This window comes from Anser brachyrhynchus, assembly GCF_964034855.1.
Source record: "Anser brachyrhynchus genome assembly, chromosome: 1".
Lineage (NCBI taxonomy): Eukaryota > Metazoa > Chordata > Aves > Anseriformes > Anatidae > Anser > Anser brachyrhynchus.
Window position 1 is genome coordinate 165,683,161 of NC_137694.1, and position 18,884 is coordinate 165,702,044.

The 18,884-nt window shown below is 34.5% G+C and overlaps 1 protein-coding gene across 4 annotated transcripts in view; it reads left to right on the forward strand.

Moving 5' to 3' along the window:
- Positions 1 to 18,884, forward strand: part of RBM26 (RNA binding motif protein 26) — a 52,516-nt gene that overhangs the window by 27,643 nt on the left and 5,989 nt on the right. For 2 of the 4 annotated variants that reach the window (XM_080576123.1, XM_080576122.1), the window contains exons 13-20: positions 566 to 697; positions 1,770 to 1,841; positions 4,979 to 5,107; positions 7,222 to 7,296; positions 7,935 to 8,105; positions 13,377 to 13,481; positions 14,986 to 15,195; positions 16,976 to 17,062. In XM_080576123.1, coding sequence (XP_080432249.1) covers positions 566 to 697; positions 1,770 to 1,841; positions 4,979 to 5,107; positions 7,222 to 7,296; positions 7,935 to 8,105; positions 13,377 to 13,481; positions 14,986 to 15,195; positions 16,976 to 17,062 — 981 coding nt within the window. The remainder of the gene's footprint in view (positions 1 to 565; positions 698 to 1,769; positions 1,842 to 4,978; positions 5,108 to 7,221; positions 7,297 to 7,934; positions 8,106 to 13,376; positions 13,482 to 14,985; positions 15,196 to 16,975; positions 17,063 to 18,884) is intronic. The other 2 variants (XM_080576125.1, XM_080576124.1) reach the window with 1 other exon arrangement.

The window sequence follows — 18,884 nt, forward strand, 5'->3', positions numbered from 1 at the left end:
GCTATCAGGGTATCAGTGGTAGTTTTGAAGATTAGCTTCTGTTTTCTGATTCCTCAGTCCCACTAGTGCATGTCTCCATATTCTTCCTTCTTTTTCTCTTTTGTGCAAGTTAAATACATAAGAGATGAAAAGGGATATATATATCAGTGTAAAAAGTGAGAATCTTTATGATACAAGTTCGTATTCTGCCATTCTCTAGGTGTTTGATGAAAGATTGATTTGTGAAAGGAATCACAGATGCCAGTTTTTATTCAGTTCAGTTTTGGATGGAAATTAAGATAAGTCTAATTAGACATAATTAATGGAATCAGATCCAAGATTGTTTGATCCGTGAGCTGCATGTGCCAAATAAATGTTACAGCTGTATGCACTTCACAGTCAAAGTAACATCCTAAATCTCATGAAGTGTTTATTTTTGTAGTCAGGTGAAAAGCTGTTGAATGGTTGGAAAGTGTAAATATAAATGCCATTACAGGAATCTTGTGTATTTTTTGAACTGTATATGTAGTAGGCTTTTGTTATTAATATTATGATGTGCTTTTCTTGGGGTGGGGGGGTGTTACAGGTAATACAACCCTTAGTTCAGCAACCTAGCTTACCGGTAGTGAAACAATCAGTCAAGGAGCGATTAGGTCCAGTACCTGCAAGTAACATTGAACCTACAGAAGCACAGAGTGCCAATACGGAAGTCACTCAGGTATGTATGATCTGCAAAAAAAAAAAAAAAAGGACACATTTTTCTTTCTGTATTAGGTTCCATAGTTATAAATATATGCCAAGAAATGTATCAATTATAGTTAATCATACAGTGCAAATAAACATTTACTGCTTTTAAATGCATCTAATTTGACTGAGTGATGTTCTGATATTACAGTTTTTCCTAAGTGCAATAATACGTGTCTTTTTTTCACCGAAGTGTGGTACTTAACTCTTTTTAGCATAACTTTTTATTTAGTTCAAAAAACAAAAGACTCTGAAAATGTTTCGTTAATGTTATGCTAGATGTGAATTTTCAGATTTCAAAGTAAAGTTGATTTCTACTAAAAAACTAAATGCTACCCTTTTTAAATTCCATATATATTAAACATCTCGACCTGTTTGAGACTAATGGTCGGCATCTGAAAGTGTTCTCAGTATGTGTACATCACCCTTAAGGAAGAAGATAGTTGTAATATCAATCCAAATCATGACAAAATCTGGCATGTTACTCACATATGAAATAGCCTTTAAATTTTGATTGTGTTGGAAGTATCTCATAAATAACACTGTGTCACTACTTTAGTTTTCCTTCTGAAAAGGAAGAAGGCTGCACCTTTTAAATTCAAAAGGTTTGAATTTCTGATTTTAAATTCAAACCACAGCTTCCTGCAAATGATTCCTGTAAATAGCAGCTTGTAGAACACAAAAAGTGAAGTGTATTTAAAAGGGCCTGTCTTGGAAATAATCTATTAGCATGTTGTGGATTTCTTTAAAAAAATAAAAACATGCAACAACATAATGTATGATTCCACATTTGGCTGTATCTTTCTTTTCTCTAATATATTTACAACACATAGGAACATATTAGCTGTTGAAGTCCTATATATCTAAAATTCATTTTTCAACAGCTTTGATATTATTTTGCTTATAATGTTGCTCAGTAATCTATGATTTTATTACGTCAATCTTATTTTTTTAAATCCCTAACATTTGGAATTATACAGGAAACTAAGTTATTATATTCATAATGTTAAACATACCTGAAAGTTAATTTTGTGTTGTTTTCTTAGAATGTGACTAAATTATCTGTGAAGGATAGACTGGGTTTTGTGTCAAAGCCAGTTACTCCTGCAACTGAAAAGGTAAGAGAATCTCATATCCCCTTCCTCTCACATTTAACTCCCAAAGAATTATTTTTATTATAAAATCCCTTGTATCAATATTCAGTTTGTTTCGTAAGTAATGAATAGTCATTTGTTAAAGGTTAGTTTTATGGAGTGTAGTATATAGAAACTCTGATTAGCTGATAGCTAAATGATTACAATAAGAATAAAACATGCTAGGAGAGAAGCTGCTATTCTGTGTTTTTTGTTTTAATATGATAGATTCCATTTATTCAGTCATGAAAATAATTAGAAATGTTCTAGGATCCTGAGTTGTTGGAACAATGCCAAAATTCATTTCAAAAAATATATAAATGTTGGTACTGCATATGAATATTTTTAAATTATTCCTTTCAAAAAAAAAAAAAAAACGACAACACAAAAAAAAAGTACACACACAAAAAAAATCTCCAAACAACTGCTTTTAGGCTTTTGTGTCCCTTAAAAGGTGATGCTGTAAACATTTTTTGTCTTAATTGGTCTTACAATTTTGTAGTACTTATGAAAAGATGAAAGTGAAAATTAACCAGAAAGGACTAAGAGAGGTAAGGTGGGAGAGGTGCATTTGAATGGTAGTTAAGAGTTACATATTTTGTCCAGTAGTAGCAATTTTCATAACAGTTGTTGATGAAGTTTACTACTTCACTACTAAAGTTTATAAGGCATGTTTTCAATCTGTTTAGCACCTAAGGTCATGGTCTTCCTCGGTATTCATAACATTCATTTGAGGAACTTCTGGGAGAAAGGCAGCAAGTTTTACCCAGTAACAAGATTCATCTGCCTAGTTATATACCTTTTCTGTTCTGAATTGGCTTTGCCTGAAATTAATGCAGCATCCAGTGCATTTCCCCCTATCTTACAGTGCATCCATTAATGCTGATAGTAAAACTCATTGCAAAGTTACAGTGCTATGCTTTGCACACAAAAGTAACCATTTACTGTTGAGTTTTAAATACAGATGTCTCTGACTCATTTCCAAGCCAAGCAGTCTACCTAAATATAGTTATCTTGGCTTCCTGGCTATGTTCTATTGCATTCTTGTTGCCTTAAATTATTAAAATACATAATACTATGTATACCTGAACTACATTTTACATGTATATCGTATGTCTACTTTAGAAATAGGAAGTCTGCTTCAGTTTAAGTGGGAATACTTTTTTATCTTTCTGCAACAGCTGAGTTATGCTGAAACACCTTTCTACAAAGAGCAAATTCATGCTACAAGAGGTTTTTCCACTGTGTTGTCTTACAGTACAGACTGATTTTGATAAGCTGCTGGACTGTTCAGTGGATTGATTGTGAAGCAGCAGTTTCCTTTGGCATTTTTATTAGGGTTCTGAAACTTGTTTTGACCTAATACTTCTCCCTTTGCAAGGCAATGCTTTGTTTAGTTTGTTCTGATAGTGCTCTACGTCCATTAGAACTTAGTACGTTTACAGCTGTCAAAAGCGTAGATATCATGTCCTAGATGCTTTTCTGCTTCTGACTAAGTGCAGGGAATGGCAAGAACTTTCCAGTAAGAAAGTAGGTTGGTTTGCCTCCCAAAGAGCAGGAGGAAATGGAGATGAAACAGTCATCGTGATGCCTTTTAAGATCTGGATAGGGACTTGCAGTTTATGAACTTGTGAAAAGTTTCACTGTTCTCTCTTGAATAACATTAAAAGACTTACAAGACCAGTAGTGTGTTGCTTCTTGCTCTTCTGTATTAGTTAATGCAGGTACATCTGCTGCAGCATCTCTCATTATTGTTTAAGATGAGTAAGTGCGGTTCGTTCAGACATGAGGAAATTTCAGGGCGAAAGGGATGTGTCGATATATTTGTTCTTTACTCAGTCCTCTCTTTGTGATGTGGCCTGTCCTAAAGCTACTTTATAAAAGGAACTACATAGTTGGGATGTACATGCATTGACATGCTTCAGTAAGTTAATAAATACAATTAACTCCATCTCCTTTTTGATGGCCTGCTTAAAGCATTTTATATCAGCTTTTTTTTATATCCCATAACATGCTTTTTTTTGTTGTTTTGTTTTTCCATCTGCACTGCCTATTCTGGAAAATATCTATGGGAAGAAATAGTATCAATAGCACAATGAAGTGCAAATATTTTATATGAAGTGTTCCTGTTACTCTTATGATGTTTTGATCTTTTGTGTCTTTCTAAAGTTTTGTGGCTGTTCCTTTTTTTTCTCCTGTTGTTGGGCGTTGTGTCTTACTTTATGGAGTGCATGGTGACCAGTAGACTCTGCATGCATCTTTTAATTTTCCATGTATATAAACTATTTTTTAACTCCTGGAGATGATACCAATTGTGTAATTGTTGTGATTTGCTCACAAGGCAGACAAGATCATGGCTATATCATCTCCAGCAGTTAGTCATGGATTTTTTCAGTACTAATATGGCCAAGATGTACTTTAAAAGAGTGTGATTAGAAACAGAACATTCCAAGTCCTCAGGTATTGAAGAGAAGTGTATGTTAGAGAGGTTGTATAGCAGGCAACTATGCTCTCAGTAGGTCATGGAGAAATATCTGTATCTCCTTAGAAACATTGGAAAGAGAGACACAGGAGTCTTTTCCTTTCCTGTATGATGTTCAAGACTTCCCTATACCTCTTACCTCTTACTGATTGTGCAAGCTGTATTTTGCACAAGCTGCATATGAGAAGGGACTATTTTGTCTACTTTGGACTTTAGTTTCTACAATTATGTTGAAATTTAGCTTAGAAAATTCATGCAGCTATGGAAAATTGTATTTTAAACTTCAAAATAAAAAAGAAAAACTTGAGTTATTCTTGGGCAAATCAGTCTTCTGTTTTTCTTAATTATGCTCAAATACCTTAAATTTTACATATTTTAAACTTGGAAGTACATATGAAATGGAAAGGATTTATAATCTGATGTTTATAATTCTTATATATTTGATGTGATGCTGCCTCTTTAAAAGTTGTTTAACTTCAGCAATTCCAAATAAAATTGTTATGCCAAATTTTTATATTCATACCATCAAAACAGACAAAAGAAAAGACATACATTTTTTAAGCAGTCATGTTTTTTTTTAAGAAAAAAAAAGCACTGAAGTTCACTGGCAAAAAAAAAATAAAATGATTTCCTTCTATAGGTTTTATCCACTTCTACTGGCTTGACAAAAACTGTGTACAACCCTGCTGCTTTGAAGGCAGCACAGAAATCTTTGCCTGTTGTTTCCACTTCCGTGCTAGACTCTAATGAAGCACAGAAGAAAAAACAGGTAAATTAAATATGCTTCTTTATAAAATGGACCTAGATTGGGAATTTGTGACCACTAGAGATAGTGCACTATATATATTCATCTCAAGAGCATAGATGAAACTAGCTACAAGATAAAATTTACTATAACTTTTTTTTCAAAGGACAAGAAAATTCAGTATTTGTTTTATTATTATTTCAGTGTATGTTCAGGCAGCGTAAGCAGATGTAAAGCTCTTCAGTAGTTCAAAGTGCAAAGCACTTTTTACTGGAAACAGAATCTCCATGTTGAGGCATGAATTGTCTATTGTGAGTGACAAGGCAGTTTAGTAGTCACTGGTCTTCTCTCTTAAGCCTTATTGGAACTGGCCTTAATTCTCATTAAACTGGCCTTTTTTCCTCAGTATACTTTGTACTTGCAGTGACCAGTATTGTTTCTTCATCCGGTAGAACTGAGAACTGTATGACTGCATTTTATTGTTTCCAAACTGTAGTTCTCTTGCATCCGTTTCTGTTTCTGCGTAGTACTAGAATTTCTCATTTTGAAGAGGAAGTGCAACAGAAATGTGTTTGGCCTTCAACGGGTCACTTAGTTGTAGTATAGCTTGCTTAGAATTTTCAAAGAGCCCAGTAAAGCTCCTTTTTTTTAGGTTTATTCTTGCCTTTCCTAAAAACTAAATATAGGACAACATTTACCTCACTGGCTTCAAATCACAAATTAAGAGTTGAATATTAAGTTAGGTTCAGACGTAAGCATTGAAAATAGTATAACCATTATACTACTAAGCCTATTGGTAAACTTCTATATCTGATGTCTAATATAATTTGAAATAGCAGATTGTGGCTGCATGTCAGTTGTGGCATTGGTCCAGACTTCAAAGAAATCACTTCTAATTTGGAGATTTTATTTCATATTTGTCCCCCAAAACATGTTTTTCAGAATTAGAGCCTTTACCTTTCAAGGTAAGAAACTGAGTGCTTATGAAATGCTGAAAAACTTGGAATGAAATTAATGACTCATCATAACAGCTTTTTTTTTTTTTGAGAGAAAACACTGAAGACGTGCTAAATGATTGGTTCTTTTCTCTTCTGCTCTTTTCCTGTCTTCAGAAATTGTGATATACAAGCACTTGTGGAAAAACATGGTTTTGTGGGACTCATTCCCTTCTTCCTTCTTGTCACCCTGGTTTTTCTTAGAATTCATTCCCACATCTTATCTTTTCTTTCCCTGTGGAAAAAAGATTGCACACTATATTGCAAACCTAACATTTCACGCAGCAGAATTTGCCAGTATTTGGAAAGACATGTACAAACCTTACTACTATTTCTTTTTTTATGGCTTTTGTGCCTTTACACTTTGTATATGGTAATCCACTTGCAGTCTGATACCAGTTGATTGGTGATCAAAATCATCTTCTGCCACTTTTATCCTGTTAAATATGTAACTTTTAAAGCTCTTTATTACTTTCTGCAACTATCCTGGTGCCTAAGACCTTTTACATTCTGTATCTGAGAGCAATTGCTTTCTCTTTAGAAGCATTGAGCTGAGTGCAGCAGCTGTGGCCATCTCCTCCTACATTTCCTTCTGAGTGCAATATGTCACAAATTAATCAGTTTCAGTTGATTATGATTTGCTTATTGGAATGCCAAGATTCTGTTTTTAGCAGACACAAAAGAGATGATTTTCTGTGGGTAACATTTCAATTTTGGAAAATAGAACGTATTTTTTTTCTGGCCTGGAACGGTACTGGAGAGTGTGTTTAATTGATTGACTTGATTCACAGTAGCTTTCAAGATACCATCTGTGCAAGTATGAAATCTTGTATGCTTTACCTCTTGTGGTAGTGTGTTATTTTGCCTTTCAGCTTTTGGTGGAGTTGTGCTAAGATTATATTTTATGTAAGTAATGAGGTCTTCCCAGCACGTACGCAAATAAAGATAACCAAATTAGTGAATGATCTCATGATGCTTTGATTTCCAAAACATAAGTATTTCCTTTCGGTACTTTGAGTTTGTTATTAGTTTTTTCCTGATATTGTAAGTTACTATTTTACAGCTATCAGATATGGTGTATTATGCTTCTGAAATTGTTTTTCAAAATCTACAAACTTTCTGTAATTTTTTAAATGTTTTTAGGAAGCGTTACGACTTCAACAAGATGTGAGAAAAAAGAAGCAAGAAATCTTGGAGAAGCACATTGAAACACAAAAGGTAAACTGTTAGCACTATACAAGGCCAGCAGTTCAGTCATAGAACTCAGTTCCCTTGAAAATATTTCAGAATTTGTTGGCAAGAGCTGCCAAACTGACTTAATGTGCTAATGCTAATTCAAGGGAAAACATGCTAATTTTTTAAGTTTAGAGTTTTAATCAAACTTGTCATGTTAGTTCACTTAAACTTGAAGCACCTACAATTTAGATGTTTTTTTTTTATTTGAAATTAAAAACTTTAGGTGCAAAATGTGCTTTTGGCGATCAAGTGCAAGTCACAGAGTTCTATGCTTGGCAAGAGCAAGAGAGGTTGTTACTGAAAAGTACGCATGACTGCACTCAAGCTTGGGAGGGGAAAAAGGCCAAAATGTCATTTAGGTTGAATACAAATATTGGAATAATTTCAATATGTTCAGCAAGTCTGTCCAAATAAAATAGAGATGCTAGATGTTCATTAGCAAATTAATTAACCAGAGATTAAATTATCTGAATATAAGCTGTTAAAAGCCTTTTTTATTGAGTTTTGAAGATCATAGCAAGGGAAATGCAGTATTCTATTTTTCCATTAACTGTGGTGAGTACAGGAAAACAGATCTGTAAGTGTAGTTTAAAAGTAAATTTTTTTTTTTAATTGGACAGATGCTGATTTCGAAGCTGGAGAAAAATAAAGCCATGAAGTCAGAAGATAAAGCAGAAATCATGAAAACACTGGAAATATTGACTAATAGCATTACCAAGTTAAAGGATGAATTAAAGGGTGTATCATCAGGAGGAGGGACTCCTCTAAAAAGCATGAAAACTAAGACTCAGGTACTCAAGTTTTGGTCAGCTTTCTAATAAAATGAATTTACATGTTTACGTCACCAGAAGGAAAATATGCAGCCACATCAGAGGTATTTAAAAGTATGCTGTTTTAATTTTGAAGTCTTCTATGAAGTGAGATTGTTTTTGCTCTCTCTCTTTAAAGGAGCACAGTTAATTTAAAACCAGTGCTGTTGTCTAGAAGTTTTACCTACTGCTACACAGATACTGTAGGAGGCTATAGCAAGGTGGGGGCTGGTCTCTTCTCCCAAGCACCAAGCAATAAGACGAGGAAACGGCCTTTAGTTGTGTCAGGGAAGGTTTAGGTTGGATATTAGGAAAAACTTCTTTAGTGGAAGGGTTGTGGAGTATTGGAACAGGCTGACCAGGGAAGTAGATGAGTCACTGTCCTGGGAGGTATTCAAGAAACTTGCAGATGTATTGCTTAGTGACATGGATTGATGGTGGACTTGGCAGTGCTAGAACTAGATGATATTAGAATCATTTAGGTTGGAAAAGACCTCTATGATTCTGTGATCATCTGGAAGATACCAAAACAGAAATCCTATGATTGTCTTTTGCCTTATCCGGTCTTTTTAGTCTGTTCATTTCGTACATTGTTAATAGAAACAACGAAAATAGTATTTCTTACGCAAAAGGCTTATCATTGTGCAACACAGATATCCACTGGTCAGGTTAAATACCCAAACCAACTGCTTCATGAAGCTAGTTGACTACTGAACTGGTACATATTTTTTGTTTGTTTGTTCTTTTTACATTGCTGAAATTGAAATGTTTGCAAAATCTTCTAGATAGAAGATTATACTGGTTGGTATTCCTTTGATTTAGCTATCCATGTTTGGGTTGAACCTGTTGAGAGGAGTTTCTCTTCTGTGCTATAATTATTGCTAATATATTGCTATAACCTGTTTCTTGACTCTGCTTAAAGATGCAATTACATTACTTTTTTTAAATCCAGTATTACTCTTTTTGTGGAAGTATTTGTTCCTAAACAGATGACAACGTGATAAAGAGTTCAGCGAGACTTTGAGAAATAATAAATTCTTAAGGAATTTTTAAGAGGCGTGTTAAACATATTACAGGCTTTTCTTGCTTTATCGAATGAGGAAGTACATAACAATAAAGGGCTAGATTTTTATGCACTGTATTTTCGAGCAGCACACAAAAACCCTTGATCTTTTCTTGCTGTTTTCATTCGGTTCTTAAATCTTCGAATGCTTAATCATCTGTACTAAAGTTTGGGATTCTATTGTAGAAAGCTGGTGCAGCGTTACAACCCAGATTTAGTTTAAACAGGTCATTAGTTTTCATTTTGACAGAACATTTCTAATGCTTAATTTTACTTAGAAATATGGGCATTGAAAGTAATTGCAGAATAAATTACAGTGATGTACAGGTACGGGGGAAAAAAAAATTAAAGTAGTACTGAAATGACCTGTATGTACTCACTGTAACTTCTTTCCTTGTTTGTCAGTCAGGAAGAAGTTGGAAGCAGTGCATCCGTATCCTGAAAATGGACATAGTGTGTGATTACTGGGAGTTGGTTTATACCTCTTAGAATGACTACAGTTGCAGTGGAATAAATAACTCTGTTTTAGGAGGGGAACAAGAGTTAGTAACACCAGTATTCAGACACTGCTATTTAAACTAACCTTTTTTGTAAATGAGAGATTTTTCTGATGTTTTCAGAGAGAATTGATGCTGTCTGGTGAGAAAGTATTTCTTAGAGGTCTTCGATGAAAGAAGTTAACTTCCTGTAGAGTGAATTTGAGCCATAAAAGTCCTAGGAATTGGCAATATTTTCAAAGTTGCTTTTGATTTTTTTTTCCCCAGTCACTTTCTTGTTCTTAGTATGCTTGGGAATGGTTTCCCAGATTATTTGCTCCATTATCCTCTCAGGTATCGTGATGAGACTGACCAGTGTGTACTTCCCTAGATCTTCCTTGCCCTACTTGAAGGTCAGAGTGACATTTGCTTTTTCTCAGTTCTGAGGAACCGCCCCCAAATGCCATGACCTTTCAAAGATAATTAAGATTGGCCTTGCAGTGACATCAGTGAGCTCCCTCGGTACTAACTGTCGCATCTATAAGGTCTCAGGGATTTGTGTATGTCCAGTTTGCTTAAATGTTTGCTAACTTGAAACTCTTCTAACAAAGATAAGTCTTACGAGTAAAGACTTGAGGAGAAGGTGACATTGAGTACCTTGGCTGTTCCCACATCTTTTGCTACCAGGTCCCCTTCCGTATTCAGTAGTGGGTCTGCATTTTTCATAGCATAGTCTTCCTTTTGTTGCTGATAGACCTACAGAAGCTTTTTTTGTTCCTTACCAGGTGGGCTTTGGCTTTCCAGAATAGTACCTGCATGCACTGGCAGTCTGTCTGTATTGCTTCTCTGTGGTCTGAGCCTGCTTCCACCTCTCCTACACTTTGTTTTTAGATTTTTTTTTTTTAGGAGTTCCTTATTCATTCATATAGGCCTCCTGCTGTTTATTTCCTGCATGTTTTGGAAGGTGGGGGATATGATTCTTGAAAATCAACCTGCCTTTGCAGCTTTAGCAAGGACCATGAGGTGGCTTCCAGTTGCCTAAAGAAGGCCTCATTTACTGCTTCTAGCTGATAAGATGGTCTGTTTTAGACACCCACTGCAGTGTCACCCACATTGGTGTGCCATCTGATAAACTTTCAGCTGGCTCATCATCTGTCCCTAGGCAGAGCTACATGCATTCACACTTCCCTCACACACAGAGCGCAACTCCTGTTTCTCCCAGGCCTGGCCTTCCTGAAGAGCCAGTATCCATCCACCGCAGCACTCCAGTAGTGTGAGTTACCCTGCAATGCTTCTGTAGTCTCTATGAGATTGTAGCCTTGGAACTGTGCAGACATCTAATTCCTCCTCTTTGTTTCCTGTCACTTGTATCAGTGTACAGGTTCTTTAGAAAAGCACTGATTTCCCCCCAAAATAGAGGTCTTCCCCTACAATACTGTTCTGTAGGCCCTCCTTTATTTGTACGTATTGATATGTGGTAGCTTGAGGTTATCCCTCTTCAACCCTTTATGTTGATCTTGGGATCACTTCAGTCCACATCACTATTCAGTTGGCAACCTGGTCCACCAGTTCCTCACGTGACTTTAGTTTTTATGCAGTAAAAGTGAGATGATACACTAACTTGAATTCGAGCTTTTAAGCAATTCTTCAGGCGTTGTTTTATTTATTTTGTAATATGGAAAGTGAAGAAACAGTTTAAATGCATTTCATATTGGACAGAACATCTGTACTGTAAAAAAGTTGATGTTATTGATAGCTTTCTTCTTAGGGAGATAGTGTATTAACTATGAGCATTGCTTTGGTAACATTTAAAAGAAAAAAAATCTGAATTTTGTGAAAGGGAGTAATTAAGACCATCCTTCAGTTAAAATATATTACTTTGACAATTTTCTGAAAGGCTTTGCACAAGGTTCTCTTGCATTTTATTAGCTGTTAAATCCTGGGCATTTCAGAAGTCCCTGCAAACTTGCAGGAATAGTTATGTATGTGAGGCTCATGCAGGTGTGTCGTTATCTTTACATATTTTTGTCTGTTCCAGTTCACGCAGATTACAAAATCCCCTTCTCCCGAGTGTAGAAACATTTGCTGCCTCCTGCTATGTCTTGAAGGAGGCATTATCTTCTTGAGACCAGGCACAGCTCTATAAAAAGGGGAGTCTTCATTAAGAGAACTAAAAATAAACCTCAAAAGTCTAGAGACTTTATGACACCAGGGTCACTGACTACTTTGTGAGTTCTAACTACTGGTCATTAAGAAATTTCATAGGTGATTGTTTTGTCGTGTCATTTATTTAGTATAATGCAGTGGGATTGGAGAGAAACAGTTTCCAGTTTTGAAAACTTTGAAAACCATTATACAGGAGATGATTTTTTTGTGGTTGCTCTAGATGGTGAAAAATGGGGATGAAAGGGGTTCAGGTTGAAGTTGCCAGTTGAATAATCCAGCTTTTTTTCTTTTAAAGCTTCCAGGAAAAAAAAAACACAAAGAAACAAAGAAACAAAAAATCCCTTTCTTTATCATTCAGTGGTGATACTTGGTTTCCAACTGTCACAACTGCGAAACCTTCATCTCTTGACAACCAGCCTTTGAATACATTACATGCTGTGGTTTTGAATCAACGGGTGTAAATGTAAAACTATTTCATAGTCATCTATAATTTTCATTTGTGATGTCATTAGAACATTTGGCTGCTGCTTTTTCCATTAAAACAAAAAAAAACAAAAATCAAACCAAAACAAAAAAACCCAACAACAACAACAACAAAAACAACAAAAAAATAGAACAACCAACCCCAAACCCTTTACAGTTTGGAACTTAAAATAATTTTCATGGTCACATAAAAGCTCTTTCCTGCACCTGTACCATGACCTGCACCTCTGTGGTTACCGTGAACACATCTAAATTTGGATTCAGAGACACCTTTCAGTTTCATACATATTTTTGAACTTTTAAATAATTCTTTCTAAGGTACCAAATGCTGGAGGGCAATTCTGGAAGTATCAGAGTCCAGCTTTTTGTTAGCAGAGATCTTTTTACTGTGCTTTTTTCTACTGTGGTCTGAACAGAGCTACCATCTGTGCTTGTGATAATCTTAGAAGCTTTTTGTCATTACTGATTATAGATTGTGTATTCATTCATAAATCTGCTTTTTTTTTAATTTTTATAGAATCCCTTTTATCTCATCATCACCATCATTTAATTTTGCATTTTCTATTTTGTGTATCTGTAGTTTAGAACAAATTCTATTGGCTTTGGCTTTGCACAGTAGACTAGATGGCTTTGACATCACCAAGCTCAGTAACATAATACTACATGTTGAAATTTTACCTTGCCAAGACGCTCCTAAGCTTTGTGCTTGGCTTATTTTTTAAAGTGGAAACCTAGCATTTTAAGCAGTATACCTCTGAAGTTACAGCTATGATATAAATTAATAAGCCACAACTTAGTTAAATTTAAAATTCCACTGCATGCTGTAGTTTTCAAATTCTCTTTCCTTAGAGTTTCTAGGATTTTTTTTTTTCCAGATAGAAGTGCTGTGGCAGACTTCTACCTTACCTGAAGGCCAGCACTGGCCAATCCTTAACTCACTGTATATTTCTGAAATAGCCTGCTGATAAGAGTGTAGCAATAGATTCTTGAGTTTCATCAGAAAATTGTTTCCTCAGAAGCGAATGTAAACTGCGGAACTAATAATTTGCTGTAACAATTTCTTAGATGCAGAAAGAGTTACTAGATACTGAACTGGATTTATACAAGAAGATGCAAGCTGGGGAGGAAGTTACTGAATTAAGACGAAAATACACAGAACTGCAGCTGGAAGTATGTTTGTCTCTTGTTTTGTAGCAAATAACTTTTAATGAAAATATATTTGTTAGCTTGTGTGTTACATCAAACTTTTTCTTCAGTGCAATATTAAGTTGCAATTATAAATGGAGACATTTAGCAATAATATATAAGAAATTTCTGAGCTCTCTTTAACTAGAGAATTAGTGCTGTCTTTAATTTTGATCTCTGATCTATTTAAATTCTGTAACTTTAAGATGACATGGCATTTTACAGACTTAGGGTAGTAGTACTTCCTTGAGAACATGGATCATTAAATTGTTGTCTATAGGTGTATTTGATACAAAAGAATAAAACACACAGCTTGTTCTTTTCTTCTTGAATGTCAACATTCTCTTAATAACCAAAAAGACCAAAGTACCAGAAAGCAATGTTATTACAGCATTAGTTTCAAGGAAAGATGGACTTAACAAAATAATTACAATGTCTCAGAAAGTGTTCTGTGTACAGAAATACGCTTTTTGTTAAAGGAATTGTTTCTACAAAAATTTGGAAGTCTATGCAAGATTCTTTATGTCTTATTCTAAGGATCTCAGAATACTGTTGGAAGTTATTGGTATAATATTGTACTGTCTTGAATATATGATTTTGTAGTAGCTACTTTTTTTTTTACTCTGAAGCAGACTAGTGTGTTGATTAAATCCCTATTAATGAAGTTTTGTCATGTTTTATGTATAACTACATATGAACACCGTGCATGTATATACAGCTAGGTTGCATTAAAATCTTACTTCAAAAGTAAGTTGTTACGCAGCTTTGGTTCTTGTGAAAATAGGTTTGTTAATAAGCTAAGCCAGCTGAGTAGAGAAATAACACAAGCTGGAGTTAACAGTATTTCATAGGTGTTCTGAATGATTTCATTAATAAAGAACATCATCTCCTCATGAATGATATCGTTGGCATGCATTCAAATAGTGTTATTAGTGGTTTAGTTATAAACAAACACTGTAGGGTATTATTTGCAACTTATTTTTAAATGGCTGACGGAGGTACCATCACCAGCATTTTGACTTCTAGAGAATGCATGACTGTTCTTTAAAAATGGAAGCGCAGATGTTGTAGGAATGGAAATTAGTGACTGTAGACCCAAATTTTTAGAGAATACTTTGTCCTTGGAGGTGCTTAGTAGAGCCTCTCTTTCATACCCCACAGTCCTGTGGCCAAAAACTACTATGCTCCATATTTTCTTGTCAAAATGAAAGTCCTGTCTGTGAGTTAAGAGAAAATTGTTAGTCACCACAGCAAGAAATTTCAGATGTTACACTACAGTCTAATCTCCTTTGAGGAATTGTCCTCACAGATGAGGGCTCTTCTGACATTCTTTTTTTTTTGAATACTTTGTTCCTTTTTCTGTTCCTGTCCTGTTTTTGATCTGTTACTAAAAAGTAATACTTTTGTTAACGTCTTATTTTAAAACCTGTAAGCTGCTCTGTGAATGTGTTTGTTAAAAAAATCACTATGTTATGTATAAATATCTTAGGCTGCCAAACGAGGGATTCTTTCTTCAGTTCGTGGTAGAGGGGTTCATGCAAGAGGTCGGGGTGCATCACGTAGCAGAGGTAGAGGAATACGTGGACGGGGTAGAGGCAGAGGAGTTCCTGTGCATGCGGTTGTGGATCATCGACCTAGGGCATTAGAAATCTCTGCATTTACAGAAAGTGATAGAGAAGATCTTCTTCCTCATTTTGCGGTATGTTGTAATTTCACTTCTTTTGTTCTTTGGATGACATTCTTCTTTCCAATGACTTTTTTTATTGATTTAATTCATCCGGAAATGTTATTTAGGACTGAATCTATAATGTGATATACCTATTCATGATTAAAAAAAAAAAATTTAAAATTTAAGCAGTGTTTTTTAAGCAAGTATAATAAATTGATAGTTGAACAGAAATAAATAAAACTCCTTTATCTTCCATTTAAAAAAAAAGCTTATAATAAAAGCATATTAGCTTATTTTGAGGAATGAATGCTGAGAATATCAGCACTGACATCAGTAACATGTAAGTAAGTGCTGTCACCCTCCTCTAGCAAGCACACATCACCTTGGTGTTTTCTTTTGTTTGTTTATTTGTTTGTTTTCCAATATTTAATTTGAGTGGTTGTGTTTGAAGTTAGAAATTGAAGAGCCACTAAGTCTGGTAAATTCTACCTCAGTCATTGCACTTAATATTTCCTGCCTGGCAGCTGAGTAAGCAGCTTTTGGAAAGAACAAGAGTTAAGAAAAGTAACCCGCCAACACTACTGTATTATTTTTTGAGGTCTCGTGTTTCCAGGAACTATATATGTCTACATGTGTAGATACACAACTTTCTAATGACAGACTGAACATTTAAACAAAGATTTTGTAAATTTTTGGTGTAAAACTAAGAACATCTAACTTTAAAATTAAGCAGTACAATCCACTTGGTCAACCGTAAGACATTGTGAGTCCAGTCTGTATGATGAGCAAAATAAATAAACTTATTTTTAATCCACAGCCTTATATCGTGATTGAGTCTCCAAAATGGTATTGCTAAAGTAAATTTCTGTAGCACCCTTTCATATTTTCCATTTCACTGTGTACTGTTCTAATAGTGACTGCAAAGAATTATAAAACTGAAAATGGAGAATCTGTCACTGTTAAAAACTTGCTGTATGGCATCTGTTTATGGCTATAATTTTGCTCAAGACTTAGTGTTTCCTTATACTTAGGTGATTTTATTGCAGCGATTGTTAAATTTACAACAAAAATATTAACAAACTTATTAGTGTCAACAAATACAATTTTATTCACAGTATTACTCTGCTAACACTGAGGAAAAAAAAAGTTAATCATTTTGTTTTACAAGTTTGGCATTTGTTGTTTTTAAACTTGCTCCAAATTCCGTGGAAATGTACTGAGCAGCATTTCTGTTTTGCAAAGCTTAAAAGCAACTGTTAAAATATCACATCTCTCTGCACTTCAGTGGTGCATTTCACCTGTGTAAATGTGTTGGATATTGCAGCTTATGCTGATGGCAGCATCAAAGAACCTTAGAGACCCTTGCCAGGAATATATGGGACAGGATCTTAAGATGCTGAAATTAAGCTAAATTGGAAACTTGGCTGTGTCTATCTATCTATGTGTCTATTAAATATTTTTGTAGAAGTGTATCATAATAGACTAAGGGAGTAATCTCAAGATCTCAACTTTCTGATCAAGAGAGAAGTATTGAAGCAGAAGAACTTCTTTTTTCTGTTGTAATTTTACTTCATTGCTGTATATTTACAGTTAGGAAATCCGAAGACTACAGTACTTTGTGTTTTCAAAATGGAAACAAAAACATTATTTCTTGCAAAGTACTCTGATTGGCATTGAGGCTGTGAAGGGGTACACTATTCTAATTCTATATGCTTTTTGAGGGCCTTTTGTTTAGGACATCATTTTTAGAGGGGGAGGATAGAGGAGGAGGACTATTTTACCATTTTTTTTTTCTTTTTCATATTAAAAGCAATATGGTGAAATTGAAGATTGCCAGATAGATGACTCTTCTCTCCACGCAGTGATTACCTTTAAGACGAGAGCAGAAGCTGAAGCTGTGAGTATAGGTCTTTGTTGAAAATACTCTGCAACATTCAACTGCTTTATACTTCTATAACTGATTAAATTTAATCTAGTTAATTACTCAAAAACATTTAAAAAGAGGTCTGACACAGAAGTCTTAATTCCAGATTAAACAAATCTGTCAAAACAGCATGTTACTGAAATTCTTATGAAATGAAGATGCTTTAAATAAACCGGGGAAAAATACAGGATGTAAAAGAGATCAAGACAAATGTTGGAATTCATAGCTAGATGTCCTGGTTTGTATTTATTTAATTGCCAGTTGTTTTTGCATGGACACCGCACTGTTTTCACCTGAAGACCTCACAGTATTCTGCAGGTTCATTGACATCCTGCAGACTGAGCCTGTGCATTTTGTTTGGTATTGTTGGAATCTGTTTAGTATTTGTTTTCATACATTTGCCTGAAAATTTAGGATAGTCTAAAAGTAATCTTATACAATATATAGTTTTTAAATTTCTTTATGAAATTGTAGAAGTATAGAATTACAGAAGTAACTCTTAGAAACTAAAATCCAGCATTGAGGTATGTTGTAATTCAGCATCATTGCGTACAGATCATTAGGACTTTATGCTTTTGGTTCAGCAGCAGTCCTGCCTTATTCAGTAAATATTGTAGGCAGTATATGAACCTGTGCAAAATACCAAACATAGTTGTTCTGCAAATGATTTTGTTTTCTTTAAAATCCTTGCATCACTGTTGGGAAGGAGTATCCTGAAAGTAATAGGGCTTCCCGAAAGAAAAAGAATGGAATCATATTTACGGTATGGTTGTATAGAAAGATTTCATTTTATATTTCTATTTTGAACAAAGTTTATATTTTTGCACAAAGTTCATCTTGTGGCGATCTACTTGAACAGAATTTTCATACTTGGCCAGACTCTTCTCTTTCTGTATGCTTTATCTTGAGAGACCACTGACATGATTGACAGAAATACTCACATTTACAGTGCAAATGAAGCCAGTGGGGGGCAGTAGTTTTGAACACTTACAGTATCATAATGATTATGATATATATGATATAGATGGTACAGTATATAATAATTTGATGAGAAATAATGTAATAATCAATTGATGAGAAATTTTGAGAAATAATTTGATGCATTATTTTGAGAAATAATTTGATCCATGTTCCAAAGAAACACAGAAATATGGTTTGTGAAAATTCTATGTGTAGCAGTGTTGAGCGCTAACTGTACAGAGATTGAAATTATTCTGCAAAAAATGTAATTAGTGTGCATAGTATATAATGACTGGTAAGGAGAAAAAACAGTACTGTACAACTGTATTGAAGGCACACATTACAACAGTGAACAAAAGTTTTGTGGAGAATAAGAAATACATAAACACAGATAAAAGCTGTAATAATTAGTATACTCACAAGTGGACTGAGTTATGGTTGAAATTTTTAATTTTGGTGCTTCCTAACATTTTATATTTGATTTTGCACCTTTGTATTACCTAATATTATAGTAGTAGCTTATATAAGAAATATTATAAGTATTACATAAAAAATATTCTCAAGTATTGAGAGTAGCTTACACTTAAAAATAGATGACCTAGGAAAATTATCTGTCTTTATGTACTGTCTGAATAACATCTCTTCTTCTCTCAGATGGACTATGGTTCACAAGGAAGTTAATAGATATTATTTGTCAGCAAAATACAGGTCTTACTGTTAGAACCATTGCTGAAAAATTGGCCTGGAGAGTAATTTCAGCCTTAGTTAAATTTCTGTCCCTTAAAAACAGAGAACAGTAGTTTTGGAAGCAAACACAGAAGTTTTATACATATGT